The sequence below is a fragment of the Lutjanus erythropterus genome, chromosome 18 (assembly GCF_056507025.1).
Source record: "Lutjanus erythropterus isolate fLutEry1 chromosome 18, fLutEry1.hap2, whole genome shotgun sequence".
Classification (NCBI taxonomy): Eukaryota; Metazoa; Chordata; class Actinopteri; order Lutjaniformes; family Lutjanidae; genus Lutjanus; species Lutjanus erythropterus.
This window is the reverse complement of record NC_139334.1, coordinates 7336783-7360788: the sequence shown is the minus strand read 5'-3', so window position 1 is coordinate 7360788 and position 24006 is coordinate 7336783. Positions and strand designations below refer to the sequence as shown.

Sequence of the window (24006 nt, the reverse complement as noted above, 5' to 3'; positions counted from 1 at the left end):
ATTTGGAACAAAACAAAATTATAAGGAGAGAAAATTAGGTTAAACCTCTAGTTGCCCTCAAAAGTATGACAAATGTTAGATGACAGACTTTAGGGCAATTATTCAAATAAGTGAAAACAGTGAACTGAGCAGCTTTGTACACCACTTTACACACAATTTACTGTATAACATATGACACCCATGGCACAGTACCCTGTCATTACAGAAATACACTGACCTGACAGAGCAAGTTCATTCAAATTTACCTGTATACACACATACACACACAAACACACACACACACACACACACACAAACACTTTCTGTCCTCCTCTGAGGACAGACAGTATTTGTGTTTACCTTCCTATAGCTCTCACTTCCTTCGTAGCTGCTAACCAAATCTCTGTGGTTTGAACTTTAGTTTCTCTCCAGTGTCTCTGTTTGTACTTTCAGGTATCTGCTTTTTTTTTTACTGTTTCCCTTCCGACTGGATAGGAGTTGTGTTAAGTTACTGCTGACGAAATAAAATGTTTAACCACTGTTCGGATGCGCGACTACAGACGAGTACGAGTCAGGCCAAGCAGCACATGTGTGTGAAAAAGGAGCAGAAGAATCACAGAAGTTACACACAGTGGGACCAAGCCTTCATTGCGTCTGCAGAAAAATGTGTCCACCTAGCTGTCAGTTTTCCTGTCAATCAGAGCTGGGGCTAATAAATATCTGTGACCACAGTAGAGTCATTTGCCCCAGGAGAGAATTCCATTTGTACCCTTTCCCATTTAAGACAAAACCAGATGTTTGTGGGGGTTTTTTTGCATTTTGATCCCACAAACCTGCACTATACTATACGTGACCCACATGTATAGTGGGCTCCTGGCTTTTGGACCCCACAAATGAAGTTAAACAATCCCACACACACACACAACAAATACACTACACACTGCATGTGATTTATCACAACACGGATAAATGTTTAGTCTCTGAAGGATCTGTTCATCTGTTCTCTCCCCTAAGAGCTGTTATCAGCCCTCCAAATGTGTCACATGAAGCTTTTACGATGTCTGAATTTTATTTCTCTTTAGCAACTGCTCACAACTAATAAATGCCAAATAGTAAGACTGAAATATTTTCACCAAAGTTAGTTGGAACATTTCTCAGTGATTTAAGGGGTTATTTTGCAGCTTATCAGTGTGGCTATCAGTCTGTAGTCTTGTACATGAGCGTGAGCATAAACACCATTTAGCACACTTCAGCCTCACTTTTAAGTCTTGCTTGCGGAGGCAATGAGAAATGTCTGACAGCAAATTGAAACCAAACATTGAACTGTCATCCAAAAAGACTTTTGCACATTCTGTAAGGGCAGCCAAAAATGCATGACCAGCGGGAGACAGTCTGCAGTGTCAGGAAATATTGAGAAAAAACTAGAAAGGGTTTTGTCTGCATTAATGCTCACATATCCAAACAACAGATTAAGAGATTTGACTTCAAATAAACTAAAATAATGAAATACCAGTGGCAGAGTTTTAGCTTTAAATTTCCTCCTCTGGAGGAAGAAACTAATCCAGTGACTGACTTAAAGCTCAAGGAGCCATGAACAACAGTTTGTCTGGTTAAGTAATGCTGGACTGAAGTGCAGTAAAGAAGGCAAGGAGGAGAGTAAGGACTAAGTATATTATATTTCAATGCCTATTACTCCTTTTGTTTCTAAACTGTTGGAGCAAAATCATGAACTTTTTGGTCATAAGTACACTTGTAGAAATAAGGATTCCAGAAGGACTGAGCATCCGTTTAAATTAGTTTAAATTATAACTTTATTTATTAGAGATACATTTAACTACAAAAGTTCATCACATCACATCTCTGCCTTTGAGAAATAATTGTATTATGGTGTGTGGGTCTGTTGTGTGACTTACCGTCTGGGTCTTGCCTCCAGCTGTTGGGACATAAGTGATCCTGTAGTTCTGGACGCGACCTGGAGCTGGATTCCACCTGGCGTTCATACTAGTAATGGTTTCGTTGAACACAACCAAGTCAGTGGGAGGTCCTTGAAGTACTGGAAAATGTGTGCACACACATATCACAATTAAAACCATATCACTATGTCTATCCATTATATGTAGTAAGAGCACTTTTTCCATTGAGTTCCTTAAAATATCTTTTAAAGACACAGTCCTTGATATCTTGACTGTTTTGTCATCAAAATATCAGTTATTTTACTTCTAGATGATTCACTTTATTTACTTTTTGGTAAAACAAAGCATGTCTAGAACTGATTTATATGAAGGATTGTGGCTTTAAAGATGAAAAGACAATCCACCTCTGGGATTTTGCCTTTTCTGAAGCAGGGATGGATTTTCTCAAACAGCAATGGATTGATGGAAATCAATGGACTGATGGAAAGATGATAACAGATGGGCTGATAAATGCATGATGGATGAATGCAATGAATAGATGATGGATGAACAGATGGATGATGGAATGGGCTTCAAAAACAAGGATTTTCAAATCCCTGTTTTGCAGGGCATGCATAGTTGAAATCCATCTTCAGCCATTTCATTTGACATTTGACTGAGTAAGAACACATTCCGGAAAAGCCATGGGATGGATGGATGACATGGACAATGGGACAAACAGACAAGGACAGACGAACACAAAATAAACTGGCTGTGTCAGCTGCAGCACAGCGCCTCTGGAGCGGTGGATGGGTTAAGGGCCTTGCTTGATAATGTAATGATGGTTGTCCAGTGAACAAAAGTGCTGATGACTATTTGAAGTAATAAAACATGCTGTCATCACTTGAAAGAAAACGCATCTTCTTGCTTTACCACAGATATACTTACCTGTGCTTGGTTTAGTATGCTTGGACACTAAAGAGGCAAAAATAGAAAGGAATGATGGGCGTACCCTTTGCTGAACATTTCACTCAGCATATTTCCAGAAGGTAAAATCAAAAGGTTAACAAGTATGCTGGCCTTTGGTCAAGATCCAACAGAGATTCTGTTAAGTAAAACAGTGTAACTGTCATGATTCGTCATGAGTCGTCATCGCAAAGCTGCCGGTGTGTGTATCTTACATGTCCTCTCAGTGCCCAGCAGATCTTCGCTCTCTGATTCGTCGGGATAGATTGCGGTGACAGACACATCGTAGGGTGTGTCTGGCTCCAAGTTCTCCAGAACGTGGGTTGTCTCGTCATTGTTCAGAATGGCCTGATGAGGAAAACACAAACGCAGCATGTGGGAAGGTGTTCAACTAAAATTTTAGCCAATACAAACAAGCAACACAAGATACGTATTAGAGTGATTATAACCGTGTTGGTGCAAACGTCTGTTTTTCACATGTTCTCACTGCCTCAACTGGAGGTCTTTTAAAAAGCAGCGCCAAAACATTTTCTGCGAGACTCATCAAGAAATACCTGCATGAATTATTAGTAATGTAAACATCTTGGACAGCTGGTTTTCTCTTACGTATTGGAAGTTGCTTTCTCCCTTCTTGGTCCAGCCAATGCGGTACAGAGCCACGTCAGGGGCTCCATGCTCCCAGGTGGCTCGGAAGCTGGTCTGGGTAACTTCTGAGAATCGCAGATTTTTCGGGGCAGGAACCACATCTACAGAGGAGAAGGAGGGAAATTAAGCATGATCTTTATCTCAGTGAGAAGCAGGCAAATGGGAGTCACAGTGTGTTAAGATCAGTGATGCCCTCTTCTTACAATTGAATTTCCATCTCTACGCAGATAACACTGTTATCTATACCTATATGAATTCTATTCATGCCGCCACTCTAAGCCTACATCTATCTTAAGCTCCTCATTTCCATAACTTAAAACGGACCTAAACTATGAAAAGAAAAAATTAAAGTTGTTTTCGAATGCAAGAAATATTGACTATGACACTGTTGAAATGTGTTCTGTTAATGACACAATAACAGAGAGAGTGCAGTCATATAAACGTCTAGGTATTTGTAGAGGTGAAAAACTTTTAAAGTCCATATTGATACATTCTTGCCAAATCTGAAAGTGAAACTAGCTTTTTTTTTTAAAAAGAAATAAATATTGTTTTCCTTTATTTACAAGAAAAAGAATTGTTGAAACACTTTTTTCTCTGTCTTGCATTACAAAGATGTTATTTATTGATTGAACAGCCAGCTCCACACCAAAACCTTTGGATGCAGTACATTACATTGCGCTAAGATTCATTGCTGGAAATAGTCATAGTGAATTTTTGTAAAGTCATGCACCTTTACCTACTAGTATATTGATTGTACAATTGCAAATGAGAGTTCTCATTCAACGTGGTTTCCAAGGATTTAAATAAATAAATGATGAAAATGATGATGTGGCCATTACAGAAATCTCCATTCTCACCAGTGATTGCTTCTCCCAACATTGGCTGACCAGGTCCCTCATCATAGATGGGAGTAACACCCAGGGCATATTCAGTCTGTGAGATCAGGTTGTCCAGTTGTCTGGTGGTCACACCTCCACCAACTTCCAGCTGTAAAACAATCAAACACGTTTGATAAATACTGTTACACAAAATCAATCACGCAAATATACGGAGCTTTGTTGTTTGAAAGCAAAAAGAACTTCAGATGTTTTTCTCTTCAGACAACTTTTGCCAAGTCTTGTGAACCTTTAATTCCACACACAGCACTAGTTTCCAGGAACACTGGCGACTGCAGGAATGCACACCTAATAAGACTGGTAGGAAACTTGACCAGAAGGTATAAAACTGCGCTTGTTTCCAGAGGAAAATGGGAACAAACAAGACACACAACAAACAACAAAAAAGCAACACAATTTGGCCACCTGGAATACTTTTAGGAAACACCACACTGGTTTTACTGCTCTTGATTCCATTAAGTTTTATTAGCACAATCTCAAATTAAACTTAAGGGATTCATTCTGAATGCCAATTAGATTGAACGGCCCCTTTATGTTTGTCTGATCTTTCATATTTTGAGTTATAAATCTAAACATGGTATTTGTCTCTCTGGACCATAAAACCAGGCAAAAGGCTTCACCTGGAAGAAATGTGTCCTGCCGTCTCTGTTGTGACTGGCAAGTTGTCGGTTATTTCTGTCACATAATCCATAAGGCCAAACATGACATTCTGCTACTTTCTGGGCAGTAAGAGTTTCCTCCACACATTTATGACAATCACATCCTCAGCCCACGAGTCACTTTCACATGTGTGTTTCCATCAGTGGAGCTCTGAAGATCACCTCCACCTGATTTATGGTTAAGGAAGTTCCAAAAGGCAGACCACAGAGTTTGCTGCTGTAGCCCAACTCCCAAAACCCCCAAAAGGGGATGTGCAACCATAAAGTCTTTGTCCAGTCCCCTGCACCTGACTAGAACCACCCTTTAACCCCAGCAAAACCATGTTCTGGTAGTTTCATAATCATTTCATTGGACTCCAGAACATTCCCCAATGTCCATACAAGCAGCTGCAGGCTCCATTATGTGGCCCAAGCCAATATATTGAGGGATCAGTCAAAAAATATCTATATAAATTCATCACCATCAAACCTAATGGCTCAAACAGGCAACAGGCAATGAAAGTTCATAAGAAAAACATAAGGGCAGAAAACTGGTAAAAACACAGGCAACTAACACTTTTTACATGTATTCTTTGGTTCTAGTCAGAGGTGGGAAGTGACTAAGTACAAATACTTTGTTACTGACCTCAACTAGAGGTTTTAGGCATCTGTAGTTACCGTGACGACTTTTTCTCACTACATTTTCACACAAATATTTGTGCTTTCTACTGCTTACATTGTCAAATCAGGCTAGTTGCTTTAGGTTTAATACATTATAGACTCGTTGAGGGAGAAAAGGTAAGGTTCAGTTAGCGTTGCACACAGTACTTTTGCCACTTCTGAGAAACATGACTGGAATCAAACTCACTTCTTTAGCTTCTCCATCCTCAGGCTTGTAGGTGATGAGGTACTTGCGAACAAGACCAGGTGCAGCGTCCCAAATGAGCCTCATGGTGCTATGAGTGACGTCACGAACCCTAAGTTCGCCCGCGGGTGGCAGGGGCACTGAACAAGGGGCAGAAGGTCATTGTTAGTTTCAGGGCAGGATTATAGTAAAGCATTAATGAAAAGGTCGAGTTCACAGCTGTATCAGCTTTGTGAATTCAGATCGTAATTTATCAGCTACATACGGGTTACTCCCTGCTTGGTCAGTGGTTCACTCGCTGACTCTCCATGCAGGGCGAAGAGGGAGAGTGTGTAGGCCGTGTTGGGGAGTAACTTCACCAGCTGGACATCGGTTGTATCCCCTCCCACTCTGATCTGCAAGGGGTCCAAAGCAAAGAAACAACATAAGGTCAGAGGGGGAGCGGATGACAGGGACTCCTCAGTGACATAGATTGAGACATTTAGATGAGAACAGTGGGAGAAATATTGTGGTTGCAGCACATCTGCTGATTCCGGTTTCGACCCACTGGATTTGACACCTCATGAACAAATGATGATGTTCCCTTGGCAGAGTGAGCTCATGGTTCGCCCACCCCTTAGTGACTAACAATGTTCCTCTTTATTTTCTCTGTTGCCTGAATGATGAGGCACACACTGGTGGCTTCGTAAAATGTCATTTCAGTGCGTGACATCTGTATTTTGTCAAGAACTGCTGACAGTGTTTGGTCACTTCCAGTGTTTAGCAGTGCGTTTGGTCTATATAAAAGCAATTGCAATCCATAAACACGTGGACATGTTCACGTTCTCCTTGTCCAAATCTGTCATGTCCACAGCTGATTGGCTGTGCGCCCTTTCTGTCAGTCACGCTGTGTTCTCAGTGTTTTCTGAGAATGTCTCTTACCTCCTGCTCCAGGGTTGGCTGAGTGGCATTGATGGCGCTGTAGAGCAGCATGTAGCCAGTGGCACCTTCTGCTTCCTCCCATCTCACACGCATGGTGGTGGTCTGCTCATCATAGATGTCCATGTTCCTCACAGCACTCAAGGGCACTAGATAACAAAAGAGAATCACGTTAAAGGCAGGAATTATTGGCACAGTAAAACTGAAATATCAACAATTGCCCCTTCCTAAGTCCCGCCCCTTTTCGCAGCAGAGCAAGCTTGGTGCCTCAGTCAACTCTCTTCTTTCCTGTTTCCTGTACTTAGAGATACCATGTGCTAGGCTTCACTTATGTTAAAAAGAGAGCAACATTTTGAGCATGAGTAAAATATGTTGTTGGGGGACCTGTAAAAGCAACATGTATTCAAATCTTAAAACTAATGTTGGCAAAACGCAAGATAATAGCTAATCTTCAATCAATCAATCAATCAATCATTAGTTAGCTAGTTACCTAGTGTTTTGTTAACATTAGTTAGCTGATTAGTTAGCTACCATTTTGCTAACATTAGCTTGACTAAGTTAAGATGTGACCCTATGTGTCACTTTTGCAAGGAAAGGACAAAGTTGACTGAGGTACCAGATTTGCTCAACGGTTATTGGAATATATTGCAAAAGCAGTTGCCTGTACTTGTAAATGCAAAGTATACAGATAGATAGATAGATAGATAGATAGATAGATAGATAGATAGATAGATAGATAGATAGATAGATAGATAGATAGATAGATAGATAGATAGATAGATAGATAGATAGATAGATAGATAGATTGATTGATTGATTGATTGATTGATTGATTGATTGATTGATTGATTGATTGATTGATTGATTGATTGATTGATTGATAGATAGATAGATAGATAGATAGATAGATAGATAGATAGATAGATAGATAGATAGATAGATAGATAGATAGATAGATAGATTTTATGTTTTTGAGTGCAGGAGAAGTTTCTCAGGCCCTTTAGTATTCTCTTCACACTGCACAAACTCAACAATCAGTGCTATTTTATTTGCACTTTTATAGACACTATATAATGCTATTAAATCTCTGCTGCTCTTGAGGTCTCCAATAAAACTACAATTAACAACATCTTGAAAGAAACAAAGAAAGAAGTCAGAATGGCCCTTAAACCCCAGAGTGATCACGTAAATCGCATTTGAATTTGCATGTAATTAAGATTTACTATTGCTTTCTTTTTGCAGCCACATATGGTTTCATAAACAAGACCAAGATATATATATTACCTTTGAACATTTGATTAATGGGGACCACGCAGGAATCACAGTCAAAGAGTGCATTAAATTTGTGTTATGTAACTGAGCCAGAGAGCTTCAGTGATGGAAGCTGATTCAAAAGGAAGCCGCTGTTGAAAACCCCATTTATCTGGGTTTCCTTAAGTGGGAAAGTGCTTGTGATTTAGAGTGTATTTTTTCAAGCAAGTTCAACATAAAATCTTCACATCTACGACGATGATCAAAGACCACTCAGTGTTTTTATAGACAGTTTAGTTCAAGTAGTTTACATTCCCACTGACAACTTTCACCATATATGGATTCTTATAAGTAGATTTCTTTTAAATCAAATGATGCAGACCTAAATGTGAGGCAAAAAGCCAGAGAGAGCAGACATACGTGTGGTCTCAGTTCCTTTTAGAGGCTCGCTGCTGAACTCTCCCACCACGGAGTAGACGCTGACCATGTAATTGGTCAGGGGGTCGAGACCCTGGAGAACCACTGTGTTCTCAGTGCCGTCCACAAACACCTGATAGAAAGGGGGTGGTTAAAAGACAGCAGTTAAAGGAGGCATCTGAAGAGTCTTGTATTTCTTTTGCATGTCTTTAACACAAAGCTACTTTCTGGAAATATCACAGATCATTCCTTTATGTACACATGAATACATGCATGAATACATGTATTCTGCAGTCTCATATGCTACAGTGATAAACATGAAAAAAAGATGAAGCATTTGTGGGAGGGCGAATATCAGTCTAGAAGCATAGCAATCAAAACGTATCTTTTTACTGGCTTAATTTGTGCAATTCATAAAGCGTTCCAATTCAAACCAGAAACTCCTCTAACAGATTTTTTTCTAGACTAAAACTCAGCATGCGTTTCAATTTTCAAATCCATAAACAATAATAAAACCTTATCCACTATGTTCACTATTAAACAAAACCATGGAGCTGGATGAAAACAAACATCCTCCAACATGTAATTAGATTCAGACACCAAATATGCATCTATTCCACACGTCGCAGAGCCAGGACCCTGCTGGCCAACAGCGCTATCACTCACGGAGCCAATATTTGCTTTCTAATCTCTCTAAACTGAGAGCTGTGTGTTTTTGTTCCTTTGCCCTGTGTCAGACTGTAATGTAATTAGACACCCAAACAATGCAAGGCCAACACAAACAGGAGGCTGGAAATACAGTAGAAGAAGTAGAAGTGGAGTTTCCCATTAGTCGCAGAAACTGTATGTCAGGACACATAAAGCCAACATCTCCTCAACACCCACACAGGGAGATTAGCTACAGCAACTGTATTTTTAGAATGATTGAATCAGCGGCAGTGGTTCCTTATTGTATGTGGCAGGCATACCTGTAGTGGGCTTCCTGACACAGTCATGTACTCTATGCGATACTTCTCCACCGGCTCTTCAGGGCCGGTCCAAGTGGCTCGGAAGGAGCGGTGAGTCACCTCTGTTAACCGGAGGTTAGTGGGAGGTTCGGGAGGACCTCCTATTTAGGCAAAGACATAAAAAGACAGAAACTGAAAATAAGGGCCATCACAGTGAACACTATACATACATACCATATTATAAATTACACATCAACATTATATGTTTGGTAGCTAGCTAACAAGTTAACAAAATGTTACATTGTTTGCTAGCTGTAGTTTTTAAGAGAGGTTTAAATGTAATCTTTCCTTATTTTAATCTAGTTTTAAAGTTTAATGCAACAAAAACTTAAAGACAAACAATGATTTACTCTCGTTTAAAAATGGATCCTTGTTGGTGCAATCCAGCACTGGCGGGGAAAAAATACACTTGGCAACAAATAAAAGCATTTGTATTTAGTAACAAGTCCCAGCAGAACCTTGCACACATCGCATTGAGACTCTAAAGCCACATCCTCTCCAAGGAGTTCCCCTACAGTATCCAATAGCAGCTTTTTAATTTGATTAAGGAGCAGACGGTTTCCTATTCCAGGGAGGCAGGAAGATTATTGGGGAGTGAAGGAAAACATATATCTGTAATAATTTCCCAGAGCCTGGTTGGTTCCTTGCTTCTAGGGTTGCTTTGCATGGTGGGCCAGATGTGTAGGTGTCTGTAGGTCTGGGATGCTATGCACTATATTTATACTGCTTATCAAAAGTCTGGAAAGCAGAAACTCATATACCTGGTCCCTTGACACTGTTACAGAGGTTGTCAGTGAGGTTGTCAACAATGTCCAACAGGAAGGAGAAGTCAGCCACATTGTACATGTGAATGCTATCCGGATCAGAGGCAATGGACCTCAACTCATTCTCGTCAGCATTCTTCACACCTAAAGAGCAATAAGGAAGACAACAGTCATGAGCAGTTTGATACATATGACAGTTTCACTTCATACAACTAATAAGTGTAAGCAAACAGAACTGATCGTCGCTTACCGATGGCGTAGAGCTCAATGCCCTGATCACGCAAGTTCTGAGAGTTGACAATGACATCATCCTGGGATTTGCCATCAGTAATCAACACGCCGATCTTTCTAGAGTTGGGTCGCATCCCGACATTCTCTTTGAAATTGTTCTGGAGGAGGTAGTTCAAAGCAAGTCCTGCAGGAAAGACACCATTGTTGATTTTTCATGGTGATAGACACAATATAAAACTTAGTACTGTGCAAGCAGAAGAAAAAGTGTCACTGCTCTCACAAGTAAAACATGGAATGAACAGATCAAAGTACCAGTCAGTGTGTTTCCGCCTTTGTAGGGCAGGTTAGCCACAGCTTCCAGGAGAGACTCCCGGGTTCGATGGGCATCCAAGTGCCATTCAGTTTTTGGGTCTCCACTGTACTGAGCAAGACCTGAAGACACCAAAAACACATTTGATATACCAGTGCAAAAGAGACCTCTTCTTGTTTTACTTGTAATTACCAGTTGGGTAGACTCACCGATTTGGACTCTTTCAGGACCAATCTCAAAGACTCCCACCATACGAGCAATGAAGGCACGAATGGTCTTGAAATTAAGACGTCCGATACTCCAGGAGCCGTCCACCAGCAGCACAATGTCAGCCTGTGCAGTGGTCCTACACATCACATCTGAGAGGGTAAAATGTGAGTGTTTTAATTGGAACAAAGTTGAAAGTTTCAAATAAGATTTACAACACAGAAGTCCATGTTCAACTGTCATGTACACACAATGGTGTGTGTGGTGTGGTGTGTGGTGAATTGTAATGATGTATTATGTGCTTAGAGGTGTGAGAGGTAAAGGAAAGGAAGAGAGAAGAGCTCTGTGACATAAAAGTTTGGCACTGAACCAAACTAAATAACATCAGAACATTCCCCATGGTGATAAACAAAAAACATAATCACAGCCAAGCACTAAAACATCTTCCTCTAAAGATTTTTTTTTTATCAGAGAACTTTTATTTTCCAGGTGTTATAATGATTATCTTCAGGTCTTGTGGCATGTCGAGGCAGCATTTCTCTTAGTTGTTCTTTTTAATCCATGAGTCCCAGGGGCAAATCTGGAGAGTGCGCCCTTAATGACCTGTGACATATGAAAGGTTTCCATTGGAGAAATTACGGTGCCCTCCAGAGCAGCAAGTAAATATTCAGATCCTGTTTTCCAAACACCTGTATGATGACAAGGAAGGCATCCAGTCCTCGACACCTAAAAGAGGACTGCAGATGTGCACTGGAAATAGGCAGTTGTTGCAGTAACTGCCATTCTGCAACTGAAAACAGGTTACACTTTTGATTTACAGATTGTTTTGTTCACACAGAAAACCCAAACCCACCCCCCATGACAGACAACCAGCTGGCAAGCTTCCACTGACTGCAAGGGAGAGAATATATATAGAGAATACAGAGAAAGAGGTACAAAAACATGTCTGCTAATAAACAGTGTCTTCAACAGCAGCAACAGATGCTAATATTTTCAAACACAACACTGGCCCCACAGGCAACCAAGCATCTAAATTTGGAGGCCAGAGTACTTTTTCAATGGCCCAAATGTAAATTAATGTAAAAACAATACAGAAAAGGCAATTTAAGACAATTTAACACAGGCTTATATAACTGTGACTCTTCTATCGTCCAATTTTCCCATGAATTGTGATATGGTGTTTTCTTAAGGCGTTATTTCTCTCTCTCTCTCTGGGGAGACACACCCTATTTCCCACCAACAACCCATCCACTATTAATCAGAATGTTAATTTTTCTGACCCGGCCCACCCAATCCCCAGATTAACCACAGTGCCCACAGTTATATCTGTGGTCCGTGCATCATAACTAGCTGGCAATCAGTACTGTTCACTGTTTTTGTACAATGTTGAAACTAAAAGGCGCAAAAGGAGTTATCCAAAATAAAAAAAAAATTAAAATCCATTGGCTCAGATCAAAATGCAAAAATATTGAAATGAAAGAGAATGTTACTTAAGACTTTTGCCACACCTACAACTATGTTTGCCCTCAAGCTCCAAAGAGTTGTTAAGAAATGACCTGTATGTCGTACAGGGGATCTGTTTTATCTTATGGAGCTGGGAGCTGTCACTGAAATCTACCTCCTTATTAGGACAGGGGCCTGCAGCTTAGCGGTCAAGCTGACCTTCACAGCTCCTTCCAGCAAACACAACATTTTCCTCTTCTCACACTTACTGCCTGCTGTGCTCTGACTCACAAGGTAGTAAAAAACATTTTATAACTGCAAACAGATTATATGCGCATGACTCGAATCTGCACTGGCTGTACTTGGACTGGAAATAAAAAGCGGAAGCCCAAAGTGACACAATGAAGAAAGCAAGAAAAGGGCAGACAGATGGAATAGCCATTACATCTGCTATTTCGTGAGACAATTAGCTTCAAGTAAAGACATTCAGAGAAACTCTTCAGCTTTTATGGGGCATGGGTTTAGAGTGTATTTTCCTAAGCAAAAGTTTACTATGTGATACAGTGTCCAATGTTTGACTGTTGCTGCCGAGAGACATAACATACTGGAGACACTGTCTTAATGGTGATGACAAGCGTAGTAACAGAATGACTAAAAGTATTTCATTTGTTAATGTTGCACTCAGTTTTAGCATACAACACATTTTCTCCCTTATTCCTTTGATCAAATCATGCATTTTTGTCATATATACAGTATAAGCATTTTATAGTTGAGCATCAGACAACTTTACCTCCATCGTAAGGAGGAGGCTCAGGGTCATCAGAGAGAGTGGTTCTCTCCTCTCCAGCCAATGGCATACTCTCGCCTCCATCAAACATACCAAACACATTCACTGAGTATTTGGTATTGGCTCTGGAGATGAAAAAAACAAAGGATGTTTTAGGTTTTTTTACATAACATATTGGAGAACAAAGTTTACATGACAATAAAGCCACATTTCCACTGCATGAACTTTCCGCAGGGATGAGGACCCTTTGAAAGAACTGAGTGCATTTCCACCACAAGGACCAGGGTCTAAATTAAGTTCCAGGGACATTATTACCCCCACGCCCCACCCCCCCAGCCCCCATAAGTCCATAAGTCCATAAGTTTTAGTTCATTGTGCTTCAACGCTTCAACATGGACCTACAGAGGAACCATGCAATAGATAGACCAACAATGAAGTCCAGGCCTTGCGAGCATTTATGCTGAGGACAAAATCTCGCTTTATATGGCCTCATCATTGTTGTATAGTCAGACACAACTTTTTCAAATGTCAGCAGACACATTTGCCTAATTTTTACGGGTCTGTAGACCATGCTGGAAACGCAGACAACGATTGGCTGAAGGACCCTTTTAGCTCCTAGAAAAGTAGTTCTTGGGACTAGAAGTTCCTGGTACATTGGGTGGAAATGTGGCTTTAGAAGAAAAATGAGAAACACACCTCAGCTCCTCCAGCACCACAGTATTGTCATAGGGACCAACCCGAAGTTCTCCTAGGTCAATGTCATCCCCTACAGGGTGGAAAGTGACCTTGTAGCCCCTAACATCACCAGGAGCATGGTCCCAGGTTACACGGAAACTGGTCTTGGCAGGCTCTGAAGTCTGGAGGTTCCTAGGGCCCTTATAAGGTGTCACTAGGGAGAAGAGAGATGTATAGATTGATTAAATGATACAGAACTAGCTAGTTACTGGTTTTCCTTTAAGTGGAATAGAAAGAGCAACATTTGTAGTTTTGGGAAGGATAGACCAACGTACGTGTTGTTCCTTCTCCTTGCCTTGCTTTGCCCTCTCCAGAACGGTAAACTGGCAGGACAGTGATCTCGTAGGTGGTGAGGGGAGTAAGGCGTCTCAGTATGGTGGAGGTGTTACCACCAGGCACCTTGGCTGCCAGCTGGCGCCCTCCTACCTTGGGTTTGTAGGTAACGCGGTAGTTGAGTACATTTCCAGGTGCAGGTTGCCACGTCACCTTCATGCTCTTCTCTGTCTCCTCAGAAACAGCAATTGTTCTGCCAGCGGCTGAGACTGCAAGGAAGGGAAAAAAGGAACAAAGGTTAAAAGAAGAGAAATGATGAATTGATGGTGTGAGGGAAAATGTAGATTTTGGGCCTTGTTCAGATGGGAATCTGTGCTAAATGTGTTCTTAACCACCTATGTTTCCAATATACCTTTGGAAATATAAGCAGCATGGCTTTCCTGCTGGTAAGTAAACTAAACAGTAACACGCTTGGCTACCTCACAGTCTTTCATCCGGATATCTGCTCAGTTTCCACATGCGTGTGGATACAAACCTACCCAAATACTTCTGATTCTCAGAAGTATACATTAAACAGGCACAAATGCACATGATTGATCATGTTTAGTTTGAGGAAAGCCATAGTTCTCGTTTTTCCATTGTGCGTCGGTAGAATGTTTCTTATTTTCAGAGCAGGAAGGGCAAGTGTGAATTGTCAGAGGCCTCGAAACGAGCTGAGGAAAGTATTCAGAACACTCGACTTCAGAGGGAGGACTTTTATTAACGGAAAAAAACAGCGCATCCAAGTTTGCCGTGTGAGGCTCAGCCCAAAGAGACGTGTGATTTGTGTAGAGCAAAAGCAAAGAGAGCAGCAGATAGTGGAAGAAAAGTGAAGGAGGGAATGAGCAAAGTGAACGTTTAAGCCTACAAAGCTGCCTCGTGGTGGTGTTTGGTGTGTATGTATGCCACCTCCCTTGCTTGCCAGAATCAATAAACATAAATGATGGTTGGAAATATTTTTCCTTGAGCACATTCCATTTCACTAACTGGTGGACCAATTCCCTCCCAACTGGTTTCCGCTCAATGTGCTTTTCTCATCCAAGCATGAGTGCAGTCTAACAAGGGAGAGGCCAGTGTCTATCTGTCCTGCATCTCCCATGAAAAACTGGTGCAGGTGTGCTGGACATTACGTCACCTCTGTAGTACATATAACACACACGCACAGTCTTAAAGGTGTGCACACGAAGACTATATTCTTGATGGCTGAGGCAAATGCCAACAGCTATGAAGTTATCTCTTAGCTCAACAGAATGAACAGAACACAAGTGCCTCTGACAGATCTCTATTTCTACATAACACCCAAAAGTGGCACTTACAGCTAAACTGTGTTTCCTGGATCATTTTTAAACTTGCGTCACTGCCCCATATTTCTCAGAGATGATCTCCTAAATGATGTCTATAACTTTAAGGCTTAAGATGTGTTTATGACACAAATGTCTAGAACTGCATTCTTGGCTTTAAAAATAATCTTTACAGTTACACATGAAGCCCTTCCTTTGCTGTCATAGAACTCTTATGGCTTTTATGTTTGTAGAGTTACACACAGATAACTTTGCTTCACAGTTTCTAGGTAATCAAGGCAAGAAATTCAGAAACTGAAAAATTAAGGTGCAAGCAAGAGAGGAGGAAAGCACTGGAAAAATACCAAGAAGAAAGAAGCAAAAAGAAAAAGAGCAGAGAAGTGAAGACTGGGGGAATAAATTAAAGCTAAAGTAACTTACTGTCTGTGGTTTCCTCTCCAGTCAATGGCTGACCCTCTCCATGTCCATAGACAGCATACACAGAGACCTGATAACGTGTCTCGGGGGTGAGACGCTCCAGGACTGTGGCTGTGGTGTCTCCTGGTATTGTCTTTTCCCCAGACTCTTCAGTGAACAGAGACTTCCACCTGATCCGGTACTGGCGAACATTACCCGGGGCCGCCACCCAACTCACAAGAAAACTGGTGTCAGTGACGTCTCTGGTCTGCAAGTCTCTGGGTGAACCAAGCTCTGTGGGTAAATGAAAATGAACAGCATTAGAAACAGAGGTAGAAGTATTGCATCAGTCTATGGAAATAATAAGTAGCACTACAGTTGTACTTTTGTTTACCTAAAAAATCTTCTCGGGTTTTTATTTGTTTTGATTTGCTCCCATGCATAATAATTGGACAAAGATGGTAGTGTTAGCAGGAAGGTACAACAACGCTTTAGGGAGCTCCAGCCCAGTGATGGTTTTGTCCAGGTGCTGTTGATTTCAGGGGCGGATCTAGAGAAATATTCATGAGGTGGCAAGTTGGTGGCTGACTTTAAGGGCTTGCAAATATATATAAATGCTAATTTCATCGCAATCACATATATCATATTTGCTAAAGTCTCTTAATTCCCCAAATTAAGATATTTTAAAGCTACTGCAAGGGGCTTTTAACTAGTTATGAATTTACAATGCCTCTATATGACCTACATACATACAAGTGAGACCATCAATAAAAATATTGGCTATTTCTGTATAGTTTTATGTGTGTATTTCTTGTTTGCTTTTATATATTGTATTTTTCATGCCTGCCACTCGGTCAGATTCTCAGATGATACAAGCCAGTGTTACATTTTTCCAGGCAGTGAGTCATACAAGCCAAAGAAGTAGGAGCAGATTTTTATTTAGATAGGAAACACTAGTGCCTTTTTCCACAGCAACCTCCAAAATTAACAAAAGTTGATCGTAGTAGCATTAACTCAAAAACACTATATTATTGTGGCACACGAGTACAGCATTGAATAGAAATATCTAAATGTGGGATTAGAAATCAATAAATTGCTTTATTTCTAAATCTTCAGGCATTTTTTTTCAAAATACGTCTTTTTTTAATTGACCATAAGCCCATCATAAAATCTGGCCAGAACAGTTCATTAAATTATATGTGATAGAGCATCATCTCTTGCTGCATTCACTTGCATTTTGACTTCAGAGTTTCGGTCTTATAAGCCACAAATTTTTATACATATATATTTTGAACTAGAACTGTCCAAAACTAAGATGGTAAGCCATCTTTTAGGGTGGCAGCTGCCTCCCCATGCCGAGCCTCTAGATCTGCCCCCGTTTGATTTCTAATGCATATATGGAGGTTTGAGGAAGCCGAGCGAAGCAATAAAATGGACAAAAGAAAAAACCTGCAGCGATAAATCACCAACAATCACTCATCTGTCTCCGCTTTAACCCCTCAGGATCTGTCTGAAAAACCTGATTTTCTCCCTTCATAATCAGAGAGTGCTGGAAAAATCTCTGCAAAACTAATCACAAGTCACATATTCTCAGCGTCTCACCCGGCAGCACTTTAATTTTCCATCGAAACAGAGGAAACCCGAGCCACAAAAGCGCGTTCGCTACAATTGCAGATGTTGCGCTCTCCCCTTTCTCTCCTCCGCTCAAGTTTCCTGAGAGACCATCATGAAAGCAGAAAGGCGCAGATATAGAGGGGAGGGATTTTTGTGGTGGTGTCTCGTGATGAACAGCCAGCACACGCACGGCTTAAAGGGATGCCCATGTCGAGATGGACTCTCAACACTCCGGTCTGGCTGCTCTATTGAGGAGCCGTATCCACCACAGGAGATAGCCTCCCACACAACCTCTGGGATCCTGATCCTGATTCAAGCCCCTAAGCCCCTACATGCCAGCACCTAATGGCAATATAATCACAGGCAGAGCAGTTCAGCTGGGTGGTCTCTCGCAAAGCTCATTCGTCAAACCTCACCAAATGAGGTTTCATAAAAAACAAGGCAGTTGTAAAGAATGAGAGACATCACAAAATCTACTGATGCACGATAATTTGGAAATGTTAAGTGACCATGCAGCAGAACAGGCAGCCACTGTGTCTTTCTGTCACCCTATGAATCCTCCACAGTATCCATCATTTAAGGAAGAACTGGAAAGTGATCTGAACAGAAATAACAGCAGCAGCCCTGCCTGCCAAGCAGAGCGATCTGCACCTTGAGAGCAGAGGCCAGATACAAAGAGTAATGGCCACGACCGCAAACTAATGAAGAGTTCCAGATTTTCACAGACCGTGAAAACAGTGTGGGCCACTTATAAGTGCGCGGATCATTCTATCAGAAAGAGGTTATCTTTGCCAAAAGCAAAGAATGAACTTGACTGACTTTTCCGGCTGTGTATGAAGCAAGGGCGAAAGGATCACAAGATAATGACTTCTGCAGACAGTGGCTCATTTTTCATCAGTACTCGCAGACATGCTAAAGAGAGGGGACTGCTCCAAGAAGCGAAGCACACATACATGAAACACATGGTCCACAGACCCTGAAAAACCTTTGGTTTGCATGTAATATACAGAGGTGAGAAGTAACGAAGTGCAAATAATTCATTACTGTACTTTAGTAGAGGTTTCAGGTATTGGTACTTTACTTTAAAATTTATTTTTCTGACAACTTTTTACTTTTATTCCTTATATTTTAAAGGAGAAACATGTAAGACCCTAGTGATCAAAACGAGTAATGCGGATCAAATAAGCCATAAACAGAATATTAAACAGGCTACCCTATTTAATAAGCAAGTTATTTCCCCCCACCCACTCCTCCCCAGACTCAAAGCTCAGGCAGGCAGGTTGCCTGCAGGCTGCAGGGACACTGGATGCAAGAAGAGCACAACATCAGCCAATACATGGACAATGACAAACTATGATGAATCAGCTTTATCAAGTTGATCAATTGTTTATAACTGTCTTGAAAATTAAAGCTAGGCCTGTTATCCTGAATTTACACACTACAGACTTGGAGTTCAGTCACTGTCTGCCAGACTCCAATAACATATTACTCAGTTTAACTGATATAAACATCTACTCCTTAAAGATTATTAATGATATCTCATGACTTATAAAGAAGCACTTACTCATTAGAATATTTGGCATTAGGTTTTACTCTAATTAGCATGAAACAGGCAAACAAAAACAGTTGTTCCAGTCAGGAATAGAGTAACAAAGGAGAACATGCTGACTATAACACTGTTGTCAGAGAAGCCAGTATTTCAGCTCATCATGTTTCCTTAATCTCTCTTATGATTTCAAACAGTGAATATAGAGTATTACATATTTCTCCTTTATCACAATACATACTTTATAATCCTTACATTTTCAAAACAGGTTCATTATTTTAGTTTAAATGCATTTGAGGGGAATTATTAATTATTTTTATTTAGCATCATTGTGCGCCGCCTTCCCAACACCAACACTAATTTAAACTAAAATGGACAATGCATTGTTGTATCCATCAGCGCGTATATCACACAACAGACATAACAAGACGAAAATTACATAAAAGCTGTAACAAGACAAACCAGACAGGAGAGGTGGACTCAAGTGTGGAGAAAAGATGAGTTTCAGTTAGCTTTGCAAAGAAATTTCCAGTAGAAACGTCCTTCACAGGGGTACTTAATACTTTTATACTTTAAGTAGCCTACATTTCAGAGCGTGTACTTTTTCAGTACTAGAGGTACTGATTCAACTTTTATGTTTTTTCACAAGTATCCATATTTGATACTTAAATACTGATATTATAATACTTGATAAAATAATGTGTGTACTTTTGCCACCTCTGGTAATACATGCATTTACACAATATGAATGTATTAATTGTCAGTTATTATTTATATCTAGCTACATGGTTATTACAATTACAAAAACAGTGGCTTCTAAATATATTAATAGATGTGTATACAAGCATACACACGTACTTTCATGGTAATAAAAAACATTCTGGATGTTCTTATCTTAGTCTTGTCTTCCTCAATCCGCCTAAACAGTATCGCACCCTTCAAGGAGAAGGATACCCTCAAATTAAGACCTTGGACAAGACCAGATCATAAATTCACATTAAAAGCCTCACCCACTTCTCTAGAAAACCACATACGACACAACTGAAGATCATCTTAGGTTTCCTGCAGGGCTTGTGCTGACATAACCTTAACATCTGCAGCCAAAGACGTCCAAAGCCTGAAAATATAATGACTGCACTTATGAAAGATAAATGCCAGTAGGCAAACATAATGCACAGATAACTACTGCCAGCTCATGCCTCGAAAATTATCCTAATGATTTTATATGCCCGCTGGATCTCTCACTCCATCATCACCACAGGATATCTTGATTCACAGCCTTGTTTATGGATAGTAGGTATTTAGATCTCAGTACAAAAAAAGAGAAAAGACCCATGCAAGCTCTGTCTCACTCAGTCTTGCTTTCCCTGTAAACTCTTCCAAAATCACTGCAGGAAACACATCGTTCCTTCAAAATGCCATCTCAGCACTGGCACCCTACTTCAGACTTCCCTTACTTTATTGCTCTTGGTTCACTAAAGCATACGTCTGAGCCACAAAGATGAAGCCTTCAGTGTCTATGTGCCAAGGTCGCCTGTCTCTGGCCTTTTACCTCAAAAGACCTTCAGAGTGGTGGAGAAAAACAGTCTGGCGAGAAGCTGGCACCGCTTGAAAGTTCCCAAAGGCATCAGTTTAAGAGGAAATCAAACAAAGATGCTACAGCTTCACCTGCTGCTCTCAGAATTAATGTAAAAAGGATCCCTCTGGCACATGTGAAAATATTTGCTATGTCATGCAAGTAGCTAATTATTTGAGATTGGTACAATGGGTGCTTCAGGGGGCTGAACGCATGACCTCTCAGTTATGGGAGTATTTTATCCACCGGGCCACCCCTGAAGCATTCTCAATTTGAAGTGGTTTTTCTACTCATCCTCGCCCTCTCCATCTGTTCCTGCCTGTCCTTCGCCCCACCCTTGGGGAAGACGAACAGACAGTTCTCCCTGTGACCCGACAGACAGCTCTCACAACTTTCAAGGTCCTCTTAGGTAACGTCTTCCACATGCTGGATAAAACTCCCTCTTCTTAAGTAAATAACTTTGCCATGTTTGTGTATAATATCCACATTTGGGATGTTCATCTAACCATTCGCTATGACACCTTCCATCTGAGTCATCTCAGGATGTTATAATTCTGTCCGACTCAAGGCTTCTGTGTTGGCGCCCGTCCAATCCCATCTCCACAAGGGATGTCTTTGTGGAAGCCACTCTCTTCCAGTTCTCGCCTACATGGACTTCACAGAGAGGGTCACTCAAAATGAGTGGCACCCAAAACAATGAGATCAGTGTTGGGGCATGCTGACGTCATGACAGCTTAATAGAGCTGGCTAAACAAAGTGCTTTGTCATGGAGCTTTTTCCTGTGGGGGTGTGTGGTTGATGACAGCACAGATTTGACCACTGTGGAAACTAAGTCTATAATCACAACCAAGCCCTTTGGTCAGTGTGGGAACAGAGAGGAAAAAAGGAAAACACAGCTAAAAAAAAACTTGCACATCAACACACTAACAAACATTGTATTATTCTAGTTGTGAATCAAATTTTGTTAATTTATACAGGGCACAGTATGAGGCAATAGTCCTCTTATTCGGCTACCACACGGGTCCATGTAGTCTGTAAAAAACATTCCTGTTAAATAGGCACATGCCCAGCGCTAAGGACCTCACTACTGCCAGCAGTGTAAAGAGATGACATTAAAGCTACTACAAGGATTTTTTTATCTGGTTATGAAACCATCTCAGTTTAATACTGACACCTCTATATGACCTTTACAAGCAAACAAGAACATCAGTGAGAATACTGGATATTTCTAGTTATTCAGATTCTCCATAAAATCAGATGAAACAAGCTTCTGTTTATATTTTTCCAGGCAAAGTTAGTGAGTAGTATGTCAGCCAAATATTTAAAATATTTTATTTTTGACATTATATTTTGTGATTATTACGGTAGAAAAACTACCACTTTTGTCCTCCAGGCCCCCCAAAATGAACAAAATATGAAAGTGCCTTGTAGTAGCTTTAAAGAACAAAAACTCAGCTCTTGTTATTTTGATGAATAGCATATCTTTGACGTGTCAGTGGGCTTAAAATGCTCTCAGAGAGGAGTTCATTCCAGCTGAACTGAGGTAAGCATGGACATGACAACCACTGTTCAGTTTTCATCTTGGCACACAGAAATCTGAATAAAACAAAGTTGTTTCACCAAAAGAACATGGAAAATGGTCCTTATTCTAATGTACAGCCCAGGCTACTGAAGCCCATTCTATACAATACAATGTCTTGGTACTAACACATTGTAATTAAATGCCCAGACAGGTAAGCTCTTATTTCACACATAGTTTACTGGTTTTTCAACCATATGGAACCAACTGAAGCCAGAGATATTCTCCGCTGTGGGATACAGTACCATGATTGTTGTTTTACCCCCCCCCCCCACAGCTAGGACCTCCCTCTCTCTCTCAAAACAGACCTCTTTAACTTCCTTTCCTGTGGTGTGACACTACAACAATCCCTCTTCCCACTCAGTGTGACATCAACAGAAGACCTGCGCCCTGTTGTGTCTCCTACGCTGTCATCTCCAGACAAGAAAACGATGCTCAAACACAGATTTATATCACTGCCTTTGGTTAACCCACAAGTAAAGTGTGATGACCAATGAACTGAACTTAAGATGGTCACAAAATCACTGATTCATCAGATGCTGGTAAAAACATCCCCAATCTAGTGAAGCAGCACCAGCACAGATATTAAGCAACATACTACTGTGAAAACAGTAAGAAAAGTTTTTTAGACTCATAAAAAGGCTCATTAAATAAACATCCAAATCATAGATATATGATTATCCAAATTGTAGATAATACCTTTCAATAATCATACAACCCCACCTCAAAAAGCCTGAACTATCCCTTTAATGATAAAATATTTTGCACATGTCTTATAAACCACTGTAAAACAGTAAATTCTTGTCTCAGACAGTCCAAGATGTAAAGGTATTACCAGGAAGGCATATGGCTGTCAAAGTCTGTTCCAAGCCTTTATATAAGTTCTCAAGGTTTACAAGCATCCCACACCCATTTCCATCTCACTGCCTTCATGGGCGGCAAAGCCACCGTAACCTACAGTCTATGTGCCAAAAAAATTACATCAAGTGCCACATTCCTGTCTTTTCCACTTTAACCACAGCCCATATACTCAACCAACCTTGCAAAGTCAAAACTCAACTTCCTTAATTCTGATGTAGTCGCCTGTGAGAAATACCAGATGGTACTGTGCATTCTTGAAGGGGCTTGAAGTGAGACAAGTGACCTAATTTCAGTAGTTTGACATCATGCAGGATCTCATAAACTTAACAAAATACAAACAATAATAAAAAACAACATATGTGCATGCCTAAATCTTAAAGTTTCATTGCATCTCGAAAAGAAGTTGAACACAATGACTCATTTGTCCAGTCAGCAACAGCCACTTGCTGAGCCCACGGCCATAAAGCATGCTTCACATTTCTGTCACACATTGGCTATAGAAGTAACCCTACCATGCTTCAAACAATGTAACTTTCTCTCTTACCTTCTAAGGTGGTTCCTGTGCCCAGAAGAGGATCTCCCACACCGGAAGCGTAGCGCGCAGTCACAAAGAGCTCGTATTCAGTGGCTGGTTGGAGGTTCTTCAGCACAGCCTGGGTAGTATCTCCCTTGACAGATATCTCCTTCTTCTCACCGCCCTCGGCAGGTTTGAAGGCAATGCGGTACTGGACAACATTTCCTGGAGCAGCCTGCCATGCCAGTTTCATTGTAGATATGGTCTCATCAAAGACACGAAGGTCACGAGGAGAGCCACGGACTGAGAGTGAATAAAAATTGATCAGACACAATTCATATTCTTATAAATATTTA

At 40.8% G+C, this 24006-nt stretch overlaps 1 protein-coding gene across 1 annotated transcript in view; it reads right to left on the bottom strand.

Annotated features, from left to right (window-relative positions):
* Positions 1 to 24006, bottom strand: part of col12a1a (collagen, type XII, alpha 1a) — a 71778-nt gene that overhangs the window by 34291 nt on the left and 13481 nt on the right. The window contains exons 13-31 of the mRNA XM_084742958.1: positions 23681 to 23953; positions 15985 to 16254; positions 14227 to 14493; positions 13913 to 14105; positions 13220 to 13341; positions 10989 to 11138; positions 10782 to 10901; positions 10489 to 10653; positions 10236 to 10382; positions 9436 to 9575; positions 8471 to 8600; positions 6803 to 6948; positions 6147 to 6276; positions 5885 to 6021; positions 4340 to 4469; positions 3444 to 3583; positions 3053 to 3185; positions 2820 to 2846; positions 1893 to 2182 (exon numbers count right to left, since the gene is read on the bottom strand). Of these exons, the coding sequence (XP_084599084.1) occupies positions 1893 to 2182; positions 2820 to 2846; positions 3053 to 3185; positions 3444 to 3583; positions 4340 to 4469; positions 5885 to 6021; positions 6147 to 6276; positions 6803 to 6948; positions 8471 to 8600; positions 9436 to 9575; positions 10236 to 10382; positions 10489 to 10653; positions 10782 to 10901; positions 10989 to 11138; positions 13220 to 13341; positions 13913 to 14105; positions 14227 to 14493; positions 15985 to 16254; positions 23681 to 23953 (3110 nt within the window). The remainder of the gene's footprint in view (positions 1 to 1892; positions 2183 to 2819; positions 2847 to 3052; positions 3186 to 3443; positions 3584 to 4339; positions 4470 to 5884; positions 6022 to 6146; positions 6277 to 6802; positions 6949 to 8470; positions 8601 to 9435; positions 9576 to 10235; positions 10383 to 10488; positions 10654 to 10781; positions 10902 to 10988; positions 11139 to 13219; positions 13342 to 13912; positions 14106 to 14226; positions 14494 to 15984; positions 16255 to 23680; positions 23954 to 24006) is intronic.